The following is a 13,491-nucleotide window of genomic DNA, read 5'->3' as shown; positions in this document are numbered from 1 at the left end:
TTCTAAAAGAACACAGGGATTAAAAAAAGGAAGAATAACAAAGAATTTGTTTGTCCTGCCTGCTGGTGTGCAATTTCTGTTTCTGCAGGTGCTGCTCATTCATTTAACCTTCAGAAATGGCACCTGAGAGGAAACTTAGTGGTCACTGTGCTAAAGGGAGAAAGCACAGCCTACTTGTACCTCTCTCATAACAATCACAACAATTGAGATGAATTCTTAAGGAGTTATTTTGTCCTAGTTGTTAACAGGCAGCTGTGAAAAGCTGTGTAACTGAGTGACAAAACTCAAAGGCAGTGGTATGTGAAGTAAGAGTCTGGTTTTGAGTGATACCCAGGCCACACATTTCACACAGACCCTGCTATGGATCTATTGAAAGCTCTTCTCCCTTTCATGCTTTTGAGTATCACAGAATGTTAGGGTTTGGAAGTGACCTTGAAAGATCATCTAGTCCAATCCCCCTGCTAGAGCAGGACCACTTAGAATCATAGAATCAGTCGGGGTTGAAAAGGACCACAAGGATCATCTAGAGCATGTCACTCTCATGGTACACATGATAGCCCAAAATAGGCTTTTACGTATACTGCCTTGCCAAGGCATGTTTTTCTGCTCTCCCTCCTTCTGATTTGGGGAGAAGCAACTATGGGAAAGAGCACAAACAACATGGAGCCACTGAGTCTGAGGACTCTGGCCTGCCCAGACTTGTTTTGCTCCTTTGGTAAACAAGGTACACACACTTAGCTTGTGCTTGCCTTGTGCAAGCCCTATGCTTTTCCCAAATTTAGGTAAAGCAAGCCTATGGCTTCACCTAATATGGTCAAGCTTGGCTAACTGCCATTCTGATTGGCTATTCTATGTCCAAAGGCCCATTAGTTTCAGTCTGTATTAATAGAAGAGTCAAGCAGGTAACACAGCATGCTTTGCTGTTGTATTCGTGCCTGCTGCCATTGCTTACCACCTCTGTGCATCCTGAATTACCTGGAATCTCCACTGCCTCAAGTTTACTAGGAACAGACTCTAAATGCCTCCACAGGATTGGCCTGCATAGCCAGCGTGTCATTGTGCTAAGACTACACTGAAAGACATCCTACCTACACCTGAAACTCTCCTGCCGAGACAGGAAGTCTTGGAGATACACAGGTCATCCAGAGGAGCCAGGATAAAGGTCAGATATTTTCTGCCTCCTTTCCCAGCACTCTGTGAAGCTTGGGAAGAATCAGAAGCCTCAGCTGCTGCCAAGTAACAGAAATCCCTGAAAGCATTTGGGTACTGTTTGAAGCTGTAGCTAGCTCTGTGAATCGGGAGGTAGTAATTTTGAGAGTAAATATTTATAGCCTCTTGTAATTCACCATTGCTTTCTGCCATAAGCAGAGAGTTGCTCCTTGAGTCCATCTAGTAGGCAAGTAGTATATTGACCACAAGCCATATTTGGCTCTTCCAGTTCAGTTCATGTTTATATTTTTGCTGGTTATTTCTAGATCTAGTTACTATCTGTAAGATGCTTCTGTAACTGCACCAAGAACCGATTGTTATTAAAATTAGTGGTCAAGGGTGGTGAGAGTTCTGAATATCAAAATTAATACTCAATGTTAATTTTTTATACTATCATTTTTATACTATGATTTACCCTTTCATAACAGTCACACAGGTTTTGAATGGCTCCAGAGAAGGAGACTCCACAAGCTCTGGGCAGGTGTTTCCAGTGCTCTGACACCCTCATAGTGAAAATGTTTTCCCTTGTGCTTACATGGACCCTCCTATGCTCCAGCTTGCATCCATTGACCTGTGATCAGGTTACTTTTATTTAAGGGTCTTAAAGGTGAAATGTTTGAATATGAAAATCTTCTCTGTGACTTTAAAAAACACATCGATTATGATTAGTGTATTGAACTGTGCTTCATGTTCTGTTCATCACATTTTGCAGCCTTGGTTCTCAGGAGTTGTGTGACAAGGCTCCATTTTAGAGGAGAGTAAGAATGGGAGATGCTGAGGAGAGAGAACCAACAAACAACTTTTGTGAAGATAAAAACTGTACACATTGCCTTAGTGCAAACCCCTCAAACCCAGATGAACTTACATTGCAGGACTTAAAACTCTGTTTCAGAGAACAGTGTTCTGCCCACCACAAATCCTCTCTGTCTTTTTCATTAGATTTTGTTGTCCTAATCCCTTTTTATTAGAAATGCTGTAGGGAAAACCTTTTCTCTTCTTTTTATTTTTTCCTTCCTATTTTTGTTTTAAAACCTGAAAGCATAAACTAACTTAAATTTTATCTTGTTTTCTTTTTCTTGGCTGGGGAAATGTAACTTTATGTTCAGTCATCGTGTCCAAAGGGAAGCTGATAAGCATTTTTCCCTTGGAAAATGTTTCTCTATCTGAATGTCAGAGTTTTAAGTAAGTTTTTGTTCTTCCAGCATAGATTGGAAATGTGGCCACCTGATGAGGCTTACCTTTATTTATAGAATTGGCTTTGCTTATCCATGCAGAAAATGGTTCTTTTGAGCAGTTCTGCCAAGGTGGTTTGAAGGGTGAAAGCTTTGTTCTTGACATATTTTTTTTGTTTTGTGAAGAGAATGCTAGGAACTGCTTCTGCAACTCCGAAGCTCATCTTGGAGAAATTCACAGTACTAAATTAGAAGGTTTGAGATGCAGGTAACTAGAAGTAATGCCCTTTTTCTGAAACCTTAGACAGGCAGAAAGCATTGGCCTCATCCTGCTGATTGCAAAGCGGGGGGTAGGCAGGCACATAACAAAGTAGCTTCTGAGGTAATGGCAGAAGTGTTTACTTGGAGACAAGCTGTGCACCTTCAGCTGGGTTTTTCAGTGTGCTGGGTAAGTGATGGAGAGCTCTGCAAGCAGCTTGTCTTCTGCAGTCATCTGCAATTGCTCATTTTCCATGGGCTTTGGAGGTGAAGCAAAAGTTGCCTCCCTCTACGCTGCCCTTTTTAACTACAAAAAGAACTTGTGTTCTTTTGAAGTGTAAAAAGGCCAAAAGTCTCCTCATTATACAAGACTGTTTTCCTCCTTGTACACATCAGCCTAGGAGCCTTTGCTAAGAGTAGTGTGACATTTTTTTCATGCTGTTTGGTTGGTGATTGAATAGATCTAACAATAGCTTCACTCGCTTGGGGAAATCGGAAACAGAACTAAAATTAGAGAGGCAACCTGATCTCAGTGCACTGCTCAGGCATGTGGGATCTTGGGTGCCAGAATGCCAATCCTGGTTTTATTTCCAGTGTGATGTTCAAGCAAAGAAAGACGCTTTAACTTCTCACAAGTTATATATATATGTATGAGAAAATAAAATATAGAGAGGAAAAAAGATGTAGAGGAAAAATATGTATTGTAGAGAAAAAAAAACACAGAGAAGAAAATACATTATAGATAAAAGATACATTCTAGAGAAATAATGTATGTATATTGTTGGGGAAAAAAATATATTGTGGGGAAAAATACAGGGGAAAAATTTATGTAGAGGAAAAATATTAGAACAACCTCAGAAAAAATATGCATCAGAGAGAAAAAATATGTATTAGAGAAAAATGTGTATTACAGACAGAGAGAAAATATATATTAGAGACAGAAGGATTTATATATTAGAGAAAAAAGAGGGGGGAAAAAAAGATATAAAACTAGTTCTTGACTTGTAAAATCAATTTTAAAACTTTTTTCTTTCTGAAAGAGCAAATCACAGTTAACTTTGTTTCAGTCATTGTCATTGCCAAATATTTGTTGTAATATTAATGATTAGTTGGGGGGCTATTTTAGTAAGCTTGGAACATTGCTGCTTGGTGGTTCCTGGCTAGTGGGAGCTAGTGGCAATAAATCTTCCATGGAGTGTTTGTCAATTAGATGTGGTGTTTGTTTTTCTTTCTCCTAGAAGCCCAGCTCAGTTCGAATTGATCAGCTGGACCGTGAGCAGTTCAATCCTGATGTCATTACTTTCCCCATTATTGTCCACTTTGGGATACGACCTGCTCAGCTCAGTTATGCTGGAGATCCTCAGTAAGATGCTTTTCCTTCCGTCATTCATTCAGCAATGCATTGCTCTGTGGCTTAACTAGGGCTTGTGCGCTTAATTGAATCCAACATGAAGCTTAGCTTTTATGGCACTGATCACAAGCTCCTGTGTATTACAGAATGTAAGGTTAGAAACCTTTCTTCTTCTGGCATGATTCAGGATCTGCAGAAGTAAATGTGAATGTGTGTGCAGTATGAAATGTCTCAACCTGAGAACAGCCCTTGTAGGTCAGACTAAGAGTTCACAGAATCACAGAATATTAGGGCTTGGAAGGAACCTCTAGAGATTGAGTCCAACCCCTGTGCCAAAGGAGGATCACCTAGAGCAGGCTGCACAGGAATGGATATGGGTGGGTTTTGAAAGCCTCCAGAGAAGGAGACTCCACAGTCTCTCTGGGCAGCCTGTTCTAGTGCTCTGACACCCTCACCATAAGGAAGTGTCTCCTTGTGTTGAGGTGGAACCTCCTGTGTTCTAGCTTGTACCTGTTGTTCCTTCTCCTGTCACTGGACAGCACCAAAAAGAGTCTGGCACCTTTGTCTTGACACCCACTCCTCAGATATTTATAGACATTAATAAGATCCCTCCCTCAGTCTTCTCTTCTGCAGCCTAAACAGCCCAAATTCTCTGTCTTTCATCACAGGAGAAATGTTCAAGTCCCACAATAATCCTCATAACTCTCATTTGGAACTTTCTTCGAGCTCCATATTATTTCTCAGGGTTGTGGGATTTTACAGAGAGAATAGTGTAACAGGAAGGCAGAGTGGAAGAAACTCTTCCCAAGGCTTCTGAAGTTCTGTAGCATGTGGACTCCGAGCTGGAGGATGTATTTAGATCATTTTGTTTAACAGCCCTGAATGGACCTTTCTTCTCTACATTTCTCAAATGACTGAATCTTATGGTACTGACAGGGAGAAGATTGCAGGAAGTCGCTTCCCCAGTAACAGAGTGCATTGTATGACTTGTGTCTCAACACTGTTACTTAATCACTTAATTAGATGCTCTTCAAGTCTTGCATAGAGCCATTTTCCGTTTGTTTCTGCTGATGTTTCTATTGCTTGCACCCTGCCATGTCCTGCTTAGTTGTCTCTTTCTATAACTTGAAGAATCAAGTCTAAACACTGTTTCCTAGCTTGCTTTTCTCTGTACCTTTTATATCCTTACCAGCTAGTAAAGGATTAGAGAGGGAATCAGCACTTCAGTCAGAGCAAGAAATGCTGTTTCACTGGAGATGCATGCAGTGGTATAAAATGGATTGCTGGATTTTGTTAACCATTCTTTACTTCCTATGGTTTCAGGGAACTCTTCCAATAACTTGGGAATATGTTTTCTGAATGGTAACAGCCAGCATGGAGCCCAGCTCTTGTGAGCACATTTCCTCATGCATTTTCCTCCAGTGTCTTTTAAAGACGTTGATTTGGACATGCGGTTTTGAGGATGGAATACTCACGTACATGTGTGACAGACATACTCATACACAACTGCTTGCTGGAATTTTTAGATGAAGAGTGGTGGAAATGGGAAGAGTGAATGCTTATCCAGATAGTACATTTTCTTTTGTCTTTGAGCATGACTTCTGATCTGCCTCCTCTTTCAGCTTTCTTATCCATAAAAAGAAAGTAATTAGACCAAGTAATTGAAGAGCTACTTCTGTTCTGATGCTGAATGTCTTAATATTTGTGAAGTTCTACACCTTGCATTGAAAACAGCATAAAACTGCAAAAATTGTTCTTGCCACACTTTTATTTGAAATTGCCTTTAATATTTCCCTGGATTTTTGGTGTTGTTTTGCTTTCTTTTGCCCAGAGCTGTGTATAGAATTTAGATGTGCTTCTTTTTATCCAAATAACAAAGACATTTTTGTGAAAGACTTCTATGTTGCCATCGTAAATCACAGGTTTAACTCTGGTGTATGTGTGAAAGGGGTAATGCCCAGAAAATATTTCCCTCTAGTGTCTTCTTTATGAGGTTCTAAAACACAGTTTCTGTTATTGTAATCTGTTTATTGATTCTCAAACATAACTACAATAACAGACCTTATTCCACACATATTAATACTAGTAGTAGAACTTAAATTGTAGGATCATAGTTTTAAGTTGAAACCTTCTCATGGCATGTGCTTATTCTTTGACTGGTTGATCTGTTCATTAACTCATTTTTCTTCTTTGGATGGGGATTTGTCAGGTCTGTTATTCTTCAGATTGCAGTGATACAGAGAACAGAATGGAAGAAAAATCTATGCATGGATGATTTAGGATGTGTTTATAGACTGAAAAATATTAGAATCTCCAGAGGCAGGGAGCAGACATTAGCAAATGCTGCAGAGAAATATCTATGGGGAAAATTGTTAATAAGAAAAGATGCTTATGTGCCTCTGAATATGGGATGCTGGAAAGATTAAGAAAGAGTAAATCTTCATTTACTGCTTTGCCACTGGAGCAAGTGCAGAGGAGGGCAACAAAGCTGGGAAAGGGTCTGGAGAATAAATCTTATGAAGAGTGACTGAGGGAGGTGGGGCTGGTTAATTTGAAAAAGGGGAGGCTGAGGGGAGACCTCATTGCTGTCTTAGAGCTACCTGAAAGGATGTTCTGGAGAGGTTGGTGCTGATCTCTGAGGTAATTAGTGATAGAACAAGAGGGAATGGCCTCAAGCTGCAACTGGATAGGTTTAGACTGGGTATTAAGAAAACTTCTTTCAGGGAAAGAATGGTCAGGCATTGTCATGGGCTGCACGGGGAGGTGTTTGAGTCACCAAGCCTGGATGTGTTTAAAAGTCATTTGGATGTGATGCTTGGGGATATGGTTTAGAGTGCACTTTGTAAAGTAAGGAAATTGTTTGGACTTGGTGATCTTGAGGTCTTACCCAACCTAAATGTTTCTGTGATTCTGTAATTGGTAACTTCCTACTAAAGCCATTGCTCCAAGCTGGTACTGTAGAGAATCTTCTTTTGTAACACAAATATAAAACTAAATTACTTGGGTAGACTTCTTCCCTTTGTCCTCTAATTTCCTACTTCCTGCTAGAAGTTTCATTTTTATAGGCTATCTTGAAAAACCTCTACAGAGGTGACACTGGTTTGAAGATAGAACCATTCCCTAGGGACACAAGGATTACATCACAGTTCTCTTGGTCACTCCTCTTGTAGTAGCTTTTGAACCTGTTGGTCAATTGCAGTTGGAAGAGGCTGCCCAGAAAGGTTGTGGATGTCTCCTCCTTGGGTGTGTTTAAGGCCAGGTTAGATGAGGCCTTAAGCAGCTGAGTGTAGCTGAGATGTGGCAGCTGCTCTTTCTGCAAACTACTTCATGCTGTGAACATCTTTATGCAGAAGACAAAGAAACATTGTGAGAGTGTCAAAAGAAAACATCCTATAGCAGCTGGACCTTTGGAGGCACTGAACTCTCTTTATAGAAGCTATTTTTAACCCTTTTTATAGGGGAATATTTTTAGCTTGTTTGTAGGGCTGAATTCTATTGTTAAGGGGATCCAAGTGAAAGATAAGAAAGTATATAAAAATCATCTACTTTGGGCAGCAGAGAGATTCTGTTACAGAGGGACTTCTGTTAAGGGGAATTCCTGTTAAGGGCTTCTGGGACTGTTAGTGTATCTGTGATGCACAGGATTCTGCAATGCTGTAATAAAGGACTTCAGAGAGGACTTCTGAGGTTATCTACTCTCTGCATTTCTGGAATTCTTTTGTGCAGCATAATGGGGTTCATGCATCCATTTGTCACCCAATGGAACCCTGATCAGGGAAGGCAGCAGGAAATTCAATTTACAACATTGAGAGGCATCCCTGCACATGGCAGGCAGGTTGGAGAAGGTGATCCCTAAGGTCCCTTCCAACCTAAGCCATTCTGTGATAATGGTAGGATGTTGTCTATGGATGGAGTAAGCTCTTACAAGCTTTGTGAAAGTCTCTGCTAGATTGCAGAGGGACTCCCACCAAGGGAAAAGTTCTGTTCTTTGAAGTTCATGTATAACTAGACAGCCTGAAAATAGGAACAGACTAGATAGTTGGAGAAAGCCAGAAACCTTAAGTAAATGCTAACTACAGAGAAAAACTTGTCTTGCTATTTCCATTCAGCACAAAACCACAGGGAATGGAACTTTTATTGCACTGTTCATACAATGGCTGCAGGTTGTGCATGACTTGCAGGCTTCTTCTGCATGTGCTTCACTCAACCATTTGAGCCAGTGGAAGAACAGACATTTCTTGGGAAAGGTTACTCCTGCTTTTCAATGAGTAATAAGCAAACCCTGTGGAGAAAAGGGATTTTTCACCTGCCTGAGCTGTCATGCTACAGGCAGGTCTTTTCAGCATGTGAAGTTGGCCCACCACAGAGGATAAATGGATATCTGGAGACCCTGAGCTTTGCTCTTCACCTCCTACTATGCACTAATGGCAGTGCTGTGTCTGCTGCTGTGTCCACCCTTCTGGCAAAACGCAGAGATGCTGTCACCTCCCACAGAAAATGCTTTGACATTTCTCTGGAGCAAAAAAGATGCTGGTGGACAACCTGTGTGTGTATGGTTGCAGCTGGTGTGTTGATAAGGATGAATGATGAGAGCCTTGAGTTATATTGACCAAAACATTTGTTTTCTGGTTTTGTCCTTCAGGTACCAAAAGCTGTGGAAGAGTTACGTGAAGCTGCGTCACCTGCTGGCTAATAGTCCCAAAGTCAAGCAGGCTGATAAACAGAAATTATCACAGAGAGAGGTAGGTCTGCTGGGCCTTCTGATAACTGATAATTGACTAGAGTATTCAGGGTGGAATAAAGCAATGTGAGTGCCCTGTTTATGGAAACAATAGAAATCCTTCAGAAAAGATTTTTCTTCCAGGCTGTTAACCCTGAATTTATTTTTATCTTTGCTTGTTAGTGAATGGATTTTCTTCTTCTTTTCTTTTTTTCCTTTTTTTTTCAGCTGTCAAACTGCTGCAGGTTTTTTAGCTAATTATAGAAATGATTGTTATAAAACCATAATTCTTTATAGCTGTTGCCATTAAGGGTTTCAAGAGTTTGCATAGAGAAGGACTTTTTATTTCAGGGTGCACTTTTGAACTGGCTCATAATTGAAAATATTTCTCTTCTGAGGCAAAAACTACCACACTTGTTCATGGTTTTAAACCATAATTTATTAGACAGTCTTAGTGACATTCCTTGAGATCTTTCAGTTGAAATCATCTAGTTGTTACTTCCACTAATCTTTAATGACAAATGAGGTATTTGTCAAATTTTTGTCTTCTCTCTTTTTATTTCCCCAAAGTGATGAGCAAAAAGCATTTTCAAAGTGCAGATACTCAAGCAGTTGGAAACTAAAATCAGAAAAATAGTCATATAAATATAGACTAAAGCAGCCTGCTCTCAGATACCTGGTTTATTCAGAGTTTAGTCTGAAGGTTTGAATTTCTCTGGTCCATGTCTACCAGCCATTTTGAATTGGGCAGCTTATGATTTGGGTTGGAAAGGACCTCCAAGGGTCATCTAGTCCATCCCCTCTGCAGTAAGCTGGGATGTCCTCTACTAGATCAGGTTGCCTTTTCAAGCTTAACTCCAGAGATGAGACCTCAGCTATCTCCCTGGGCAACCTGTTCTTGTGTTCCACCAATCTCTTGACAAAGAACTTATTAGAATCGTAGAATAGAATCACAGAGTCAGTCAGGATTGGAAAGGACCACAAGGGACACCCTACCTTAGATCAGGCTGGCCAGAGCCTCATCCAGCCTGGCCTCAAATACCTCTTCGGGCAACCCATTCCAGGCTCTCACCACTCTCATAGTGAAGAACTTCCTCCTCATGTCCAGTTTGAACCTACTTTGCTCCATTCTCCCTACTCCTGTCACTACCTGATATCTTAAAAAGTCCCTCCCCAGCTTTTTTGTAGGCCCCCTTCAGATACTGGAAGGCACAATAAGGTCACCTGTGAGTCTCCTCTTCTGCAGACTGAACAGCCCCAACTCTTTCAGTGTGTCCTCATAGGAGAGGTTCTCCAGCCCTCCAATCATCCTTGTGACCCTTCTCTGGACACGGTCCAGCATCTCCACATGCTTCTTGTAACAGGGGCTCCAGAACTGGATGCAGTACTACAGGTGGGGTCTCACCAGAGTGGAGTAGGAATCTTCTGTTATGTACGTTCAAGCCATTGCTCCTTGTCCTATCATTACAGGCTTTTGCAAACAGTCCCTCTGCAGCATTCTCGTAGGCCCCCTTCAGGTACTGGAAGGCCTTGGTCCCTTCTCCAGGGTTAACAACTCCAGCTCTCTCAGTCTGTCTTCATAGGAGAGGAGTAGAGAAGAAATTAGCTTTGGTACTGGATGGAATTTAATTAAGAGGTGGTGTATTTTTATTCATTGGTCAGAAGCTCTGATTTAGAATCACAGAATGTCCTGAGTTGGAAAGGACCTATGAGGATAACTGAGTCCAATTCCTATGTCTTCCCCAGTTTGTTAATTATGTAGCTTTGGTTCAGGCAAATATTTGGTATATATTTGACATTACAATTGATTGTTATTATTACTGCAAAGCACAGTGTGCTGTTGTATGAGCAGGAGTCTTAGTTAATATTTGATTGATCCTGGTATTAAATAACCCCATGGCTTCCTTATTTGTAAGTGGGGGGCGAAGGGGAAAGACAAAATTGTGACTTAACCGTGCCACAGTTGTAAGGAAAACAGTAAATGTGTCTCTAGATGAGATGATTTTGTTTGACACAGCTTTTTACAAGGAGAGCAAATAGAAGGCAGGACTGTTGTTTTATGGGCATGTTTTCATTAGGGCTATTGGATGACTGATATGTAAAATTGTAGTGGATGTAGGGGGGTGATTATGCTTAGCTTCAGAAGATAAAATGCTCCTTTAATATTTATCACACGCTGTGTGGTGTGCTGATTTTTGTTTCTAGGTGGTATTATCCAGGATAATGAGTTCATGAAGTAGTTTGCTATCAGAGTGCTGTATGGGGCTGAAGCAACAGCTTTATGTGAGCATAACCTAATGCATTTTGCCATTGAAAGTGTCAGTAGCTTAGAAGGAGCTATAGGGCTGCCTCTTATTGGTACCTGCACTCATAAGTTATGAATCATATCATAGAATCATAGGATGGTAGGGGTTGGAAGGGAACTCCAGAGATCACCTAGTTCAGCCTCCCTGCCAAAGTGTAGAGTAGGTCAGACAGGTGCACATACAGACAGGTCTTCAAAGTCTCTAGGGAAGGAGACTTCACAACCTCTCTGAGCAGCTTATTGCAGTGCTCCATCATTCTTACAGTAAAGATTTTCCTCATGTTGAGTTGGAACTTTCTTTGTTACAGTTAGTATCCATTGCCCCTTGTCCTGTCACCAGGCACCATTGGAGAGAGACCATCACCATGTTCTTGACACTCACCCTTCAGATATTTAGAAATATTAACAAGATCTCCTCTCAGTCTTCTCTTCTTCAGCCTAAACAGCCCAAATTCTCTCAGCCTTTCGTCACAGGAGAGATGTTCAAGTCCCACAATAATCCTCCTAGTCCTCTGTTGAACACTCTCTAGTATATCCCTGCCCCTCTTGAACTGGGAAGCCCAGAACTGGAAACAGTTCTCCAAATGTGGTCTCACCAGGTCACGGTAGAGTATTTTAAGTAACACTGGAGTGCTCCTGAGCCAATCAGCCTCACAGTACAGCTAGGTCTAGCAAGCACTTGAGAACCTGTCTCAGAAACCACCCAGTGACCCAGCCTCAAAATGCAGGTGTTAGAGTGTACAAGGGGTGCAGAACTGCAAGCATCTCTGTTCCCCCTGCCATCCGTCATTCACTATGAGACTATATAACATTTCTCAAACCTTACTTGGAGCATTACAGCAGGTGCATAAATTGGGACCTGAAGGCTCACTTTGAAGTCAATGGAGAATGAAATGCCTTTTTAAACTTTTTTCTTTTTTTCTGAAGCCTTTTATCTCCCTTCATTGAATATAAAAGGAGTCAAGGCTAGCTAGCCTCATGCTCTAAATGTCTCACTATAGAGGTGGCAGAAGTTTGTTGACTCTGTGTGTGGACAGAGGCACCTGTTGGAATCACCTCATGAGTCCCTATGGAACAGTAGACAGAACCCAGAGATGCTCACAGGCTGCACACTGAAAGCTGGGATGAGACAGATTTGAGCAAGTGGCCTGTAGTGAAAACCAGGAGAGAGAGGATGAGCTGCAGCTTTGAAAAGTGTGTCCTGAAGAAGGAAGAGCAGTGAGAGAATCTTTCCTGTTACTGCATGCTGTTTGGTGAGCTTGCACACCTTGGGGGCTTTGCACTGCTGAAACCAGGAGTTCCTGAGCCAGGGATAATTTATTTAGCTGTTTTTTTTCATTCTATGTTTACAGAAAATATTTTCTTTTAATGATTCTGTCTGAGTCTTTTAATTATTCTGTCCCTTTTGTAGTTCCTAGAGGCAAACTGTTTAACTGATACAAAACAGTGATCAAGACAAAACAGATTTGGATTTGGTTGTGTTGGTTGGGTTTTGTTTGTTTGGGGTTGGTTTGTGGCTTTGTTTTGGTTTTGGTGGGTTTTTTGCGGGGGGAGAGGTTTGAGATTTTTTGTTGTTTTGGGTTTTTTTTTTCCCCAGATCTGTTTGTTTGCTTAAAAAAGAAAAGAAGTAGTAATATTGATAGATTTCATTGTAATAGGATTCAGGACTAGTGTCACACAGCAACTATTATGAAGTAGCTGAGATCACAAAACGAACCCTTTCTTTTGCTTAGTCTGTTTTATTCATACTGAATACTTCTGGAGTCCTCATGGTAGTGGGCTTCAAGGAAGAGGTTGTTTTGCACACAAGGGTAAAGAAAGTGTTCATGCTAAGGACCTTAACTTGCTTATGCATTGTCTTGGATGTATGAGTTAGGTTGTTTTTTTGTGTCAGTTACAGTAAAATATGCAATCATTTTTCTTTTCTTGATCTACCAAAATCCTCTGTCTGTACTGTACTCCCAACATGTCCACCACAGCCTGTGGTTGGCAGTTAGAAGATATGGACTAGTCTTATAAACTGTTTACCCAAAGCAGCCCTTAAACAGCCTTGTGGTTTCAAGCGAGACAGGTTGCTCTTCTACCTCTTGCAGAAGGGGTAAAACTGCTCCACACTCAGGATTGGAGAATTGGGAAGTTTAAATGGAGAAGCAGTTCACAAGCTACAACGCTACAGTTCTGCATAGTGGTGAGCGTAGCAAAGCATACAAAATACACAAATTCACATCCAGCCTTGGCCCAGTCCTGCAACCTGGGCCTAGTGCAATCTCTCTAGGCTAGAACCTTTCAAAACCTTCCCTCTAACAGGCCTCAAATCACAGAATCACTAAATGTCAGGGGCTGGAAGGGACCTCAAATGCCCATCGAGTCCAACCTCTCTGCCAGAGCAGGATCACCTATAGCAGATCACACAGAAACACATCCAGGCAGGTTTTGAATATCTCCAGAGAGGGAGACTCCACAATTCTCCTTGACA

At 41.2% G+C, this 13,491-nt stretch overlaps 1 protein-coding gene across 1 annotated transcript in view; it reads left to right on the top strand.

Annotated features, from left to right (window-relative positions):
- Positions 1-13,491, top strand: part of DROSHA (drosha ribonuclease III) — an 88,612-nt gene that overhangs the window by 33,140 nt on the left and 41,981 nt on the right. Inside the window, exons 14-15 of the mRNA XM_064160832.1 lie at positions 3,878-4,002; positions 8,633-8,732. Of these exons, the coding sequence (XP_064016902.1) occupies positions 3,878-4,002; positions 8,633-8,732 (225 nt within the window). The remainder of the gene's footprint in view (positions 1-3,877; positions 4,003-8,632; positions 8,733-13,491) is intronic.

The sequence above is a fragment of the Pogoniulus pusillus genome, chromosome 21, assembly GCF_015220805.1.
Source record: "Pogoniulus pusillus isolate bPogPus1 chromosome 21, bPogPus1.pri, whole genome shotgun sequence".
In the NCBI taxonomy this organism is placed as follows: Eukaryota; Metazoa; Chordata; class Aves; order Piciformes; family Lybiidae; genus Pogoniulus; species Pogoniulus pusillus.
Note: the sequence above shows the minus strand (reverse complement) of the source record. Positions and strands in the feature narration are given on the sequence as shown.